This window comes from Populus alba, chromosome 2 (genome assembly GCF_005239225.2).
Source record: "Populus alba chromosome 2, ASM523922v2, whole genome shotgun sequence".
Lineage (NCBI taxonomy): Eukaryota > Viridiplantae > Streptophyta > Magnoliopsida > Malpighiales > Salicaceae > Populus > Populus alba.
The window spans coordinates 8,706,535-8,721,186 of record NC_133285.1 but is presented as its reverse complement, the minus strand read 5'-3'; the positions used below and the strand labels follow the sequence as shown (position 1 = coordinate 8,721,186).

Sequence of the window (14,652 nt, the reverse complement as noted above, 5' to 3'; positions counted from 1 at the left end):
AATATTTGTTGATGCAACAACTTCTAGATTACATTTAATATCTCTATTTGATCTTGTAAGTGGAATATCTCATTTTGAGACACCTTAAACAACTGTTGTTACAAGAGAAGTGCGGGAAATCATCAACATCAATGAAGCAATTTGTACTTATGGCAAATGACAACTGTATTATCAATCATGTTCACACCTGAATGCATGTTACACTTTATGAAATGTGGACTATGTATGACTTGTTGATGATTTCTACTCCTATTTGTCGTAAAAAAATGCATATAGATAGTCCTCGTTTTTAACCATTACCTGATGCACCGTTGTGACATGTATATAGTGGTCCAAATTATATAGATGTCTATCTAGATGGAGAATGGATAAGAATTGAAGGAAATCCACTCGTCTACGTAATGAGATGGATGCTATAGAGAGGCACTCACTGAATAGATGTGACATATATGGTCAAAGAGGTCATAATAGAAAAACTTGTGAAACTAAACAACATATGTTATTTTATTTTTTTATATTTGTTTGAAATAATATAAGCTATTATTATTTTTAATTCAACTTTATGGATTTTCAATGGTATTGCAAAGGCTTATAATTTTTTATACAAGACCTTGTGAGAGACATGGTTCGAACTAAAAGAGATTTGACTGCTTCTAGGGGTGTTGACAGGTAGGACCACCTTATTATTAAGATAGGTCCTGATAATAGGTCGTTTTTATATACACAGAATCAACTTTGTTCTGATGATATTTGAAATAGATAGGTTAGATAAATATTTTAATTAAGCATTGTAAATTATTTTTACCCAAACAATTTAAATTGTTTAAATAGCTAAATTGTTTGATTTTTAGGGTGGTGATCCTGTGACATCTCGACAACATACTTTGATGGGTTACACGAGCATGTCCACATGTTTGTTATCGACACTTGTTTTTATAAGATCAGGCAGGTGCGTGGCATACATCTTAACCATGCATTGATTGTAGTATTGGTTGAACATTGGAGGCGTGAGACATACACCTTCTATACATGTGTTGGTGAGATGACACTCACACTCTAGGATGTTGTCATGTTGACTGGTCTTTTTATAGATGGAACCCTTATGACAGGCCACTAAAGGTCGATTGACATCAAAACTTTATATGATAGTGTATTAAGAGGGATGCTTCTAGCAAGTGCTTATAGGGGCGACTATATCAAATTAACATGGTTGGACATTAATTTTAAGACTCTCTAGCAGATGCGACAAAGGACCGGTTGATTATGTATGCTTGGGTATACATATTGCATATGTTTTAAGGTCTTGTTTTCATGAGTTTTGCTAGTAATGCAATACCATTGTTTATTTCTTACACTGCTTGAGGATTTTTTGGTCATTCCTAATTATAGTTTTAGGGGTCATGTTTGCATATCTATATCGGCATCTATGTAAAGCTTGTCTAAAAAAAAAGACAAATTGTCAAGTGTCTACTATTTCATCAAGTATATATATTTTAAAATATTTGATTATTAGAATTAATTGCATTTTAAATACTAACTTATAATTGTCAATATTGATTAATATAGCTTTAGTCATGGGAGCATATTCATAGCAAACGTCCAAGAGTTGAGATAATAATATATTTGACATTGTCACCTAGAAGTCAATATCAATTGGTTCTATATAATAATAAAATAAAATTGAACTAACTTTGTGGCTTGTTATGTCAAATGGTATAAGGCTAAATATTTCATGGTAAATCTCACTCATGTCCAAGAGTTTTACCGGGAAAAATTGGACGCACAATAACCACGTCAGGTATGTGGTACAAATATATTGAATTTTTTGTTATTGGAATGTAAATTATTTAGTTTCGATTTGTTATCTAATATAAGTCTTCTATATGTTTTGATATATGGATGTCATATACAAAGGACTTGATACTTTCAGCTTCACATGTATGTTGTAAGGGGTCTGATTTTTAGTTAGTATGGGTCCCATTACATTGCTTCAGCATTGTTGTGATGCATTGTCCATATCGGGTAATGCAACAGTTTAGACTATCTTAGCATATATCAAATTATATTGATACAGGTGACAAGCGGCACAATATTAGTCGTCAGGGTAACTACGAGTTGAATTGGTTGGTAATTCATTCATCTTACATAGATATTTAGGATTCTATGAGAGATCATGTTTTTTAGGAGTGAGATTCAACATAGATACCTACATGAGATGATATTTGTCCATTACGTGTCATTTCATTACATCTATATAGTCATGTTTCCCTAGATATCCATGCAATCCAAGGCATTACATGTAATATTTATTAAATAATGGATTAATTTTATTATGGATGATGGCTACTAATTAGTTTTTTATGTATAAATTAATTACTTGTTACACGAGGCTTGAAAAGCAGCAACGGTTATCCATGAAGGAGTCAATAAGATGAAACGTATTATAGTCAATACTACGTTTAATTTATGTCGTGTAGATTCAAGAGATTGGGGAGGCTGAGTGTCTTAAAAAGGTATTAGCAAAAGATTAGATTACTTATCGTGAGAGTGTCGGGGATGTTAGTCCGTCCATGAGCATCCCATATCCATCCACGAGCTAGGATGAAATTGATCTTCCTCACACCTATATGGATATTACAGACTTGTCCTCGACTTGGACGAATTGAGGTGATGCTCCAGATCCATCCACAAGTGCTCTAGACCTTTTACAAGCTGGGATGATTTTTAAATATAGTTACATGTTATTATATGTCATGAAAATTATGAATACGTGTATAGTTATATAGTTTAACTTCAATAAAATATTATGTTATATTAATTTTCAGTTTAATTTGGTTATTTATAACAAAAGATATTATGTGTTGATTATATGAATTATATTTTAATGTTGAAAAATCGGCTATTCAAATTGTGCGAATAGTTAATGGCAAGAGAAATTATTCCAAGTTGAGTCTGTTAGAAAAGTTACAAATCCTATAATTGAGTTGTCATATTCATGACTCGTCACTAAATCAATTATGCTGGATCTCTAAATTTTTTTGCAGTATTATTTTACTAATTTGAAGTGTGATAAGTCACAAAAAATCTCGAGAAGAAATAGTTAGCCAGAAATGCATGCTGCGAGCTGTCTCTACTAAATTCCCGAAACAGAAAACTCCATAAGCTAACCTCCGATGTCTAACCAAAGAGTGGCATGCTACTTGCCAAGCAGAGAGTTGGATCCTTTGAAATCATCATTGCATAACGACACCGACCATATTAGCTGGACCACGGCACTTTGGCTGACATGGGAGAAAGCTGACAAGTTAAGATAAACGAGACCCACAAATTCACTTCTCTCTCTACACTTTACACATGAACAGAGGAAGACGGTGAGAGAGAAAAACAAAATCTAGCTTGTTAGCTATGGCCCACCGTGGATTCTCCTCACCCTTTTCGCAAATGCCCCGCTCTTGCCAAAAAGGCAATGCTATTATTATCCATGAATGTGCGTGTTAATAATTTTCCCACGTTTGCCATCTCATTAACTATTATTAGAGAACGGCCTGCGTAGCCCTGTTTATCGTTGCACTGCGGCAGCTGTGTTTTTTTTAAAAAATTAAATTATCTTGATATGTTATGTTTAAAATAAAAGTTTAAAAAATAACATTTATTGCATCTCCAAACATGTTCTAAATTCTACTGTATACGGCTTGGTTTGAAAAACGAGAAATTGAATACAAAAGAAAAGAAAGAAACAAGAAATAGCAACAGCTATACAAACTGTATAGATAAATATGTATCAAAGAAGAATTAAGCTGCAAAAATTTCATTTATTCTCTCTACAGATTACTTAATGTCTGAAGAGATGAAAGAGGCAGATATGATCACCACCTATATACAGGGCTCCTCACTTCTTAAATGCCGCATGCCTCAACCACACATTGATGAGATTAAAAGCGATCATCAGCTGGAAGGAAAAGCTGTCGTCCTTAATTTATAATAGCCCAACACTTAACAGATAACACAAGCATTTGGATTCTCTTCTATGCTTTGGGCATAGTAATATGTGGTCATTTGAGGATTGTAAGCTCTGTAGGCCTTGGCAAGCTCCATAACTGGGTCTGGTGGTGGTGCTGGTTCTTTCTTTTTCTCTTCCTCCTTCTTCTCCTCTTCTTTTTTGGGTTCTTCTTTCTTGGCTTCCTCTGGCTTAGCTTCCTCCTTCTTAGGTTCCTCTTTCTTTGCCTCCTCCTCTTTCTTGGGTTCCTCTTTCTTAGCCTCCTCTTTCTTCTCAGGCTCAGGCTCTTTCGCAGGCCCTACTGAGATAATATCTGCTTGCCAGTATTTTCTCAATTTGCTGACTACGCTTACAGGATCAACTGTTCCTATCACAGTCAGTTTCTTTGCCTTCATGTCCATGGCAATGGAATCAATTCCTACAAAATTGCAAAACGTTATTTTCCCCAACAACAATACCAATCTCCCGCACGCTAAAAATTAGTAAGCACACAAACACTTGCAAATTGATACATCCATCGTTTTTTATTTCCCTTTTCTTTATTGGGAACCCTCTCTCTTCGTTAAAATTCCTCAGAGTTTTTTTTATAAAAAAAAAAAAACTCCCTTTTGTTTCAGTGGGATGAGTTAGGCCCTCTGTTTATGTGGAAAGTATTAAGCTTTGACCACTAATTAAACTGTCTTTTAAGAACCTCATCTCCCATTTAGAATTTGCACCAACCGCATACCAAATATATGCAAATTATAAAGCAAATGGTTAGCTTGTTCGCAAACAAAAGAAAACAAAGGTTTTGGAAAAGTCATTTTATGCAGCCCTGTCTCACTTCACATGCAAGTTTGATTTCCATTTGTGTTTTTTTGCCTGATGAGGACGTGCATTTAAATCAGAATTACTTCCAACAGAAATATATATTTCATTGCTAGTTTGCGCGCGATGGCTTATTTGATAGGTACAGACATTTGTCCTCTATGATTTGAGGTCATATTTACTTGAATCTCGATAGATATAGTTGAAGTAGAGAAAGGACAGACATGAAGGAAATCTCAACTAAGAAAATAGACAGAGGGAGCAATCATTACGAAAAGGAAACAAAGAATAAATATGTTTTTACGCACACCCAAAAAAAAAAACAAAGAAAAGGAGTAATTAAACAAACATGCGGTGGGCTTAAATTCAATATCAAGGTGAAAAAATATTTTTATATTTTTTTAATTATAGTAATATCAAAAATAATTTTTAATAAATAAATAAATAAATATATTTTTAAACAAAATCAACTATTACAGCACTCTAAAAAAAACAATTTGCTTCCCTTCATCAACCCTTGTCACAAACATATCCAAATTACACATGTAAGGAAAAGGGGAAAAAACTAACATTGAAATCCTAAAAAAATAAGAGATTAATTTGGCACCTGAAAGAGTAGACACTGTCTTCATAGCCTTTTGCTTGGATTTGTCATCATGCAAGTCCAGCTTCAACACAAACTTCTGCAACCATAAATTAAATAGATCTAATTCAGAACTTCAATTTAAATACTTTCAGAATTTCCTTAATCATGTCAGCAAAACTTCAATTTAACCAATTTGATTTACTTTTCTTTTTGTCTAAAAAATATCCGATGGTTTTCACTCTTGCAAGCAGCAAAAATCGAAACAAGTTACAAATGTAAGAAAGCACCAACCCGGAATCAACAAGCTTTTTAATGATAAATTATCTATAAAGAGACCAGAACTTGACTAATGTACGAAATCTAAACCTCAACTTGACATTCAAAAGATTCTCTTCTTAAAAAGAGCACTCAAAATACTGATTCTTTCTTTAACCAGTCCCAGAAAGATACCCCTGACACTCATGGACTCCTCTAGATACCAGGAATCAAATGAACCCGTGAACCAGAATGTCTTAAATTCCTTTTAGAAACCATGAAACTCTTAAAGAATCAAAACCCAATAAAGAATTACAAAGGAAACACATAAATTAAGAAAGATTCCACAACAGGGAATCAAACCTTCATTTCTGGTTAGCCTATTGAGCGATGTGAAGATCAAAACCGAGATGAGAGAATGCGGGGAGAGAGGGGGAGAGAGAGAGAGAGAGAGAAGGGGGGAGTGACAGGGAGAGAGATGAGGGCTGTTGAAAAAGAGAGAGCAGGATACGCAATCAAATTATGCTTCGTTGAAAAAGAGATGGGGATGGTTATGGACACCAAATCCGAAAGAAAACAAGAAATGCAGAATAGGAGAGAGAGGGAAAGTAACGTGGAGAATAAATTCAGTACTCGGATGTGGAAGGGGTGTTAGGAGTGGAATTATTTAGACCACCAGTCTCAAGCTCGCTAACCTCTGTCAGAAACAGGTAAAGATACATCGTTTTCTATGTATGTCTACGCGAATGAAAGAGGAGTGAGAACTACGCTTGACCACATGTTAAATTGAATTACGCAAACCATTCTTTTTTCTTTTTTAAGAGAATTGTAAAATATACTACGTGTTACTTAGAAATATGATAATAATTATTTTGAAATATATTAAAATAATTTTTTTTTATTTTTTAAGAATTATTTTGATATTAGCATATTAAAATGTTCTGAAAATATAAAATAAATAATTATAAACAAAAAATAATTTTTAAAATTTGGCCACTATATATATAAACTACCACTATATAGACTTTGTGTTTCCATGTTTTCTTCTGTTAATTTTGAATATTTTAAAATGAAAATAAAACATTTTATTTCAACCAGGTTTCTTTCTTCCCATTTTCCAACTCTTCTTCATTTTTTAGTTTTGTTTGTATCATGAGAAAACAAATGTTTTCCTATCTTTTATGTGCTGGTTTCCTAATAATCATATATAATCCTGAAATTAATTTGAAAGTATACATGGATTATTGGATTGCTATGTTGGTTTGTATCATTTATTATTATTAAAATAATATCATTTTAATCAACCAAGTCAGATTTAAGTGGGTCAATCAAGTTTTGGTGAATCAATAGTTTTTTTTCAACTTAAAATCTAATTTGGATTAAATTATGAGTTGCTAATTTTTCTGGTTAATTTATTAAGTTAGACTGACAAATATTAATAATTATAATTAATTTTGCATAAAATATTTATGTTAATCAATTAATTAACATAAAATATTTTATAATCAACTCATAAATTTAGTTGGATAAATATTTCAACTTCATGAATCTTGTTGAATAACAGTTATAACAATAACAAAGAAAATAATAAAACCATTTCCATTTCATCATCATTAATTCATTATAAGTGACGCCATCATTTTATTTACTACACATTTCTACAAACAAAATGTTTTAAGTGAAACTGGGCATATCACGAAGGAGAAGAAGAGCATGAGAAGCAAATGAAACGCCCCTCGTTTTGTTCTGTTTACATGGTTAAACGGAAAATTCAAGAACCATTTTTTATTTTCAATTTGGAGCGCAGTCGGTGATAAACTTGTGCACGTAAGTAACTAATTTGAATGGTCAAAAGTTTATCGGTTATGTGGTTGGTGGCGCGTGAAATAACAACCAGTGTAATTGAGGTTATTTGCGTCCACCAAGAGCCGTCGTTTTAGGCTTCAGAGGAAAGTACGGACCCCACTAGTCAATAGTAGAATTTTCCCATGCGAGTTCTTACCATCACCGGCGACGTTCCATTTTCAACCCGTAAGATTTAGAAGGCAGCCATTTTTTAAAGAAGCACTAGAGATCTAATCTTTAGACACGTTGCTTCTCTTGCGTCACTTCCGTTATTGTAATTTGTAGGACTTATGGCGTCGCCTCAACGCCAACTGGAACTTTTTGATACATCCAAGGGGGTGAAAAAGAAACAGCCTAGGGTGTGCCCCTAGTTTATGTGCTTCGGGAGGGAAAAAATAAAACATGCTGACAATTTTCGAAATTTATGACTATAAAAATGGCATTATGTCTTATAATAACTTAAATATTAGTTAAACAAAGAAAAGAATATCTCATGTTAAAAAAAAAAAAAAAGATTTTGTGGTATTTTATAAAATAAAAAATATCAAATCAATAGATTTAGTTGTTGCGGAAGAAAGATTTAAAGAAAAACCTATATATGTAATGACACTTGGCATTTAGAATTATGAAAAATAAATAATTTTTTTTTTTAAAATTAATTAATTAATTATATATGACATTTCCTGTCAAGTTATAGATTTAATTTGATTGATAAATTGCATTTGAATTCTATATACATATTGTTCTATAAAAGTATGTCTTTTAAATTCCACATATACTCTGGATGGTAAATGCATGTCTTTAAATTTCTATAAACATATTAATTTGAAAAAGATATTAATTTTTTATAAATAATAATTTGATATTGACACAAAACAATTTTATTTTCTCCTTATTTTTTCATTACAAGCTCTTTATTTACTATTCATCATAAACAAAACATAAATTCTCAAGAAATTTATAGAAGTTATTATTTATAAATTTCAAAAATTTATTATATCATGGAAAAATATTACTTCATGTAAAAAAATACAATAAAAATAATTAATATTTTACAAATAATAGTCTTGACGCCTCAATCATTGCCCTAGAACTGCGCTTCGTGGTGCGACTCCAACAAGTTGCTTTCTCCGGTACGGTTTGAGAAGTACAAGGGTAGTGGTCTTGAAATATCTTTTACACAAGTAACCTTTTTTTGAATGGTTTGGAAGTGTTGAACATTGTATAAAAAATAAAAATAAAAAACTATGCAGTAGATGGGGAAAATACCAGTGTGGACTTATATATTCGGAACATTTAATTTAACGAGCTAAGACATGGCAGGATGTTTGAAAAAATGAAGTTGTGTTGTCGCCTCTTGAACCGGATGTTTTTAATTATTATTTTTTCATTTTTATATCCACTCTTTATTTACTTGATAATTTTAATGACTATATATATATATATAAGAAATATTTAAATATTTTTTTAATTTAACTTTTTTTCATTTTAAAAAGCAGTTAGAAACCTAAATTTAAAATGTATCCATGAATGGATTAAGTGCAATTCGTTTCTCAATTGACTAGCTGGTAATGAATAGTATGTAAATGCCTATATGGTATGACAAAGAGCTTCTTGAAGAAATATTTTAGTTCACGCATGCATTTAAAGGATAGTAATTTAACCCAAACTTAGTAAACTTAGTGGATATCAACATAAATAATTTTAAATGGATTTTTTTTTTTAAGATAATAACATATTAAATTGACTAAAAAACAAATTAAGACCATCTCTATTTTTTAATGACCCAAGTTAACTCTAGTTAATTTGTCAAATTAAGGTTAAGAGACCAATATAACTCCTTATTAAAGGATAGCCTTTTAATTCAATTGACTAAACTTGTTAATCAAGTCATGATGAGACTGGGATAGCCTCATAGAACGCAAACCAAAACAAGTTATGAAGTTTAATTTTTAATCAATTCAATATTAAAGGATAAAATTAAAAAAAAAATAATAATAAAAAAAAAAAAAAAACTTGAGTCAATTAGCTTTACCTGCGACTCTGGTTATAGGATTGTGATAACCCTATAAAAAGTAAATTAAAAAAAAAACATGAAACCCAATTTTCAATCAATCTAATGTTGAATGATTAAATTAAAAAAAATAACAAAAAAAAATGACCCGAGTTAACTTGTCAAACCGAGGTTAAGAGACCAATATAACTCAAGCAAATAAAAAAATAAAGTTCAATTCTCAATAAAATCAATTTAAATGATGAAATTAAAAAAAAAAAACCATATTCAATTAAAAAATAACAAAAAAAACTTGATTTAATATACCTAACTCGCAAAACTCAAAACTCGGGTCATAAGATAACCCTATAGAAAACAAATCAAAGAACAATTATGAAACTCAATTTTCAATTAACTTAATATTGAAAGAAGAAGTTGGGAAAAAAATAAATTAAAAAGTAACCCGAGTCAACTCGGCTAATTTACAAAACTCGCTATTCAAGTAATAAAACTGAGATAACTCTATGAAAAATAAATTAAAATACCTAGTAAATTTAATGTAGAATAATGAAATTAAAAAAAAAGTTAAAAATTTAAAGGATAAAAGTTAAAAAAAAAAAAAAAAACCTTACTATTTCACTATTTATTGCTTAAAGGGAAATATAAAGGTATTTTAATATATGTTAATGATTAATTGATTAATAAATTCAATGTGGTTGTATACATGGTCATCACTAAATCACGTGTACATGGCTACTTGCATTGAAGGGTAGATTGGCATACTTCACTCGTGGCTAAAAATGGAAAAGGGCGTGGTCGCTCCTTCAGTTGTGTTTTAGGTTGTTCGGGAATGCAGATACTTCTATTTTTAGGTGTTTCTTTAAGATCCTGTTTATTTAAAAAATGTTAAATTAATATTTTTTAATATACTAATATTAAAAATTAAAAAAAAAAAAACAGAAAAAATTAGCAAAGGAACAAAAAACCAGCTTACTACAGTCTACAATCACAAACATGCTCCAGAGCATCTCCCCTTCCATGCTATTACTAAAGTAGCAGCACATGACATCCATAGAACTTGGAACTAGGAGTCTCGGACATCACATGGTTTCACCTACTTGTCTTCTGTCACTGGCAGAGAAGAGGGGGCTCTTCTTCTTCAAAAGAACAAACTTGAAAAAAAACCTAATAAACTATGGATGTAAAGGCTGCAAAACACGCATCTAGTCGAACTGGTGCGCTGTATACACTATTCACTTGTCTCTTCTTGGCTGGTTTCTGGCCCCATGAACTACTTTAATCAAAATCTTTACGAGAAAACACTCGTAGATTATTTTTGGGTGGTATATTCCTACATACTGGTTTAGTATTGATCACACTGTATTTTTTTTTTTTTTTTAAAAATTGCAGACACGCCACGTTATCTTTATTTTTATCCTAGGTTTTCTGATATGAGCTTTTTAGTTCACGTAGCCTTCTTTGATACCTCGAAAGCAATAAAGTACTCGATTTTAGTAACAAGGAATAATTTTTTTTTTAAAAAAAAAATTAATATGTGGGTGCTGTATCAAATTGTGCGTAACTTAATTAATTAATTTTTTATTTGAGCAGAAACTTGTTTGGTAACGTGGTGTTTATAAATAATTGATTTTTTATTTGAAATTATTTTTTTATATTTTTTATTAATATTGAAAATAATTTTTTTAAAATATATACTATTTAAATATATTTCTAGATAAAAAATAATTTAATTTTTTATTATTATTACAGTACCTAACTAGCTCTCAATTATAATGGTTTCTTGCTTATTTTTTTAGACCTCGTCCAGCTCCGCACACCATTATTCAAACAAAACACTCTCTAATTGTTATTTTAAATTGTCTTTTAGTACTAAAAACTGGAACTCCTTCGTGGTGAACTCACCTTCTCCATACACCAATAACATGTCTTTTGTATGTGTTTGAGATTGGTGTATATAATATTTTTTAGTTTAAAAATATATTAAAATATTTGTTTATATCAACACATCAAAATTATTATAAAATAATAAAAAAATATTAATTTAATACCTTTTCAGGTTAAAATTACTTTTGAAAAATACCAAAAAAAAAACATAAATACTTCCTGAAAGACCCATAATTTTGAGTATTTAATAATGTTCTTAGTTCTTAGTTACGTTCCAGCAAATCTCACCTAGATTGATTTAAACTTCCACTACTTGATGCACTAAATAAATTCTTATGAGGAAGACAGACACTTACATATATTTTATATGTAGGAATAAAGTTTTGGTGTGTATATATATTAGACGAGATAGTAAAGATATTTAGTTTATTATCGTAAAAGCATGTTAAATAACATATATCTAATAAAAACATAGATTTTATATATATTTAAAACTATAAATACATGAAATGATAACTAAAGATAAATATGCTTTTAACACAAAAATAATAATAGAACTCCAACATGTATACTAAGCATATATTTAAATTTACAATATATACAAGATTAAAGTCCTAGCATGTATGCTAATAATAAAAATAACAATGCTTAAATTTAAACAAATAAGAGTACTTTTTTGTTGGAATATTTTAAAGGAATAAAATTTTTGTTATTGTCAATGATGAATATTTTATTTTAAGGCTTTATTATATATCTCAAGATCCTAACAACACCACATTAGTTTTGATGCATTTTTAAACCGAAGATTATGTAACTTAAATATTTCTCAACAAAATAAACCCAAACTCTATATCTGAGAAGAAAATCAAAGCATAAAAAATAAAAGAAAAACATTAAAAATGAGGTGAAGAAAAATATGTAAAATCTGAAGATTTTGAGTTTTAAACTCTCCATTCATTCCTTTTTTTATACATATATATAGTGAATTTAAGAAGCTTAAAGGTTGAATAATCATTCTTAACTTTCATTATTAATAATTTTTAATTAGTTATCATAAATCAAGAATTAAATTTAAAAAAATCAAGAGTTTTTTGAATAAAAAAGTCAAGGATTATTTTAGATTATTTTTTCATTCATTGTAATTTGTTTAATTAAAATAACTTTCCAACATTATACTGACACAATAGGTTTGATTTTTTTTAAAAAAAAGTTTATATAGGATTGCACAACCAAATAAATAGAACTACCACGGCAAATATAAAATAAAAATTACACACGGACTAAATGTTTTATATGATTCGGCCATGCTTATGTATGTTCATGAATAAAAAGGAGAAATTCTCACCATGACTGGAAGCAATACAATTTAAATAACTTTCAATCCTCGTTTCAAGCATGTGCATTAAATCTCTCATAGCATAAAATGATGTTCTATGTATTAAAATAACGAAATTAATCAAATATATAAACATAACATTAATATATATTAAACCATATTGCCATAAAATGTTCTTATTTGATAAAAGATTATTTCAAACCATACCACCAAAAAAAAAAATTCAAGTAGAAAATAGTAAACGTAAATAAAAATAAAGTATACACAAAGAAGAACTTTTAGAAATCTCACGATACTCTTTTATAATTTCCAGACAGATATTTCAGAAGTCAGTGAATAATGTTAAGAAACAAATAAAAAGTGCTTCAACGATTAAAGAAAAAAAAAATATGACCAAAATTTTTCTGGAACAAATCATCTGGTGATGCCTGATGAAAACAATAGTGAAATTTTAATATAAAAGTTATAAAAAATAAAGATCTTTTTAATTTGATTATATTTCGTGTTTAATTTCATGCAAATGTTTAACATTATTATTTATGAAAATGATAAGTTAAAGGCCTTTGGTCTAAATAATAAAATAATAAAAGCACAATATACAGGGCCATGAGCCCATGACAATATTTCTTAAGTTATGGGTAAGCAAAAATTAATTAAACCAATAAAATCAGAAAAAGAAAAATAAAAAGACCGAACCGTGATAAAAAATTAATTAAACCAATTAAAATTTTAAAAAAAAATCGACCGATTTGGTTTAGTTTTCTAAGTCTGAAACCAAAAAACCAAATCAAATCAAACCCAAACCGAAAAATACCGAGTCAAACCAGAAAAACCGAGCCAAACTCAAAACTCAAGCTAAACCGGTTTAAACCGTTTTTTCTAAAATAATCAAACCGAAACTGATCGGTTTAAACCGGTACCAATTTTTTTAATAAAAAAATTGGTTTAATTATTTTTTTTGATAAAAATTAAACTAAACAAAAAATAATCACTTCTATTTTAAGTTGGGTCGAGTCCATCAGTTATTCGAGACAAAAAATAAAATATACCGTAAGTGCTTCCCAAGCTAGACTAGAGAGTAAATTCGAGAACAAAAATAACCAGTGGGTTTAGGCATCATGCCCAATATGAGAGCTTATTAAATAAGCAGGCACATAAAAAACACATTCGTGAAGGCCTAGAGGACAAAGAAACTGTTTGCTTGCGATTTGTGCTGTCTGAGAAACATGCAATACATGTTTTCTTACGAGGTAGGTTTGCCGTGCAGTATACCTCTTAAAAAAACGTACTTTAAATACCGGGCGCATTTCTTAAACAAACATACCTTAAATACTGGATATCAAGAAAGGCAAATGCTAGATTTTTCAAGGGCATTTTACTCTCTCTCTTTCCTGAAGATAAAGGATATTCTCAAGCTAAGAACCCCCCAGGTAAGAAAAAAAAATTAGAGACATCAACAGACATGAAGCTGTTTTTTCGGTCTTATTTTTTCTTATTGTATTTGAGATTGTGATGTGGGGTATTTTTTATTGAAAAATATATTAAAAAATATTAATTTTTTTTTTAAAAAATACAATTCAACAACACTACCAAAAATGGTCAAGCTTCTCCCCAGTCAGCCATGCTTTTTTTAACTTTCCTGGTGAAGTGATATATGGATCAACAGGGTTGCACCAAAAAAAAGTACTAAGAGTAGCCGGCCTATTCTTCACTGCACTGCACTATCGCTTCACAGCTGTTGTGAGGTCCAGCTGTCTGGCTATTGCCTGCCACAATTTTTAACTCATGATGCTCTGAATCGAGGTACAGGCCCATTCTGTGAAGTCATCTTTTCAAGACCCACATGCTAGCCCAGACCAGTTTAGGACATGCACTTTTTAACGGCGTTTAAGTTTTCCGTTAACATCCAGCAAGAGCACCTGACGACG

At 30.3% G+C, this 14,652-nt stretch overlaps 1 protein-coding gene across 1 annotated transcript; it reads right to left on the bottom strand.

The window, feature by feature from the left end:
* Positions 1-3,733: 3,733 nt before the first annotated feature.
* LOC118057807 (heavy metal-associated isoprenylated plant protein 39) lies at positions 3,734-6,257 on the bottom strand. The gene is made up of 3 exons (XM_035070521.2): positions 6,009-6,257; positions 5,412-5,487; positions 3,734-4,415 (listed from the first exon to the last, which is right to left on the bottom strand). Exons 1-3 carry the CDS (start codon positions 6,012-6,014, stop codon positions 3,994-3,996), a joined length of 504 nt encoding a protein of 167 aa, XP_034926412.1. The 5' UTR covers positions 6,015-6,257; the 3' UTR covers positions 3,734-3,993.
* Positions 6,258-14,652: the final 8,395 nt, after the last annotated feature.

Coding starts and splice junctions, on each gene's coding strand:
- LOC118057807 (XM_035070521.2), bottom strand. Junction 4,416..5,411: donor GACAGTGTCTACTCTTTCAG/GTGCCAAATTAA, acceptor GCAATTTTGTAG/GAATTGATTCCATTGCCATG.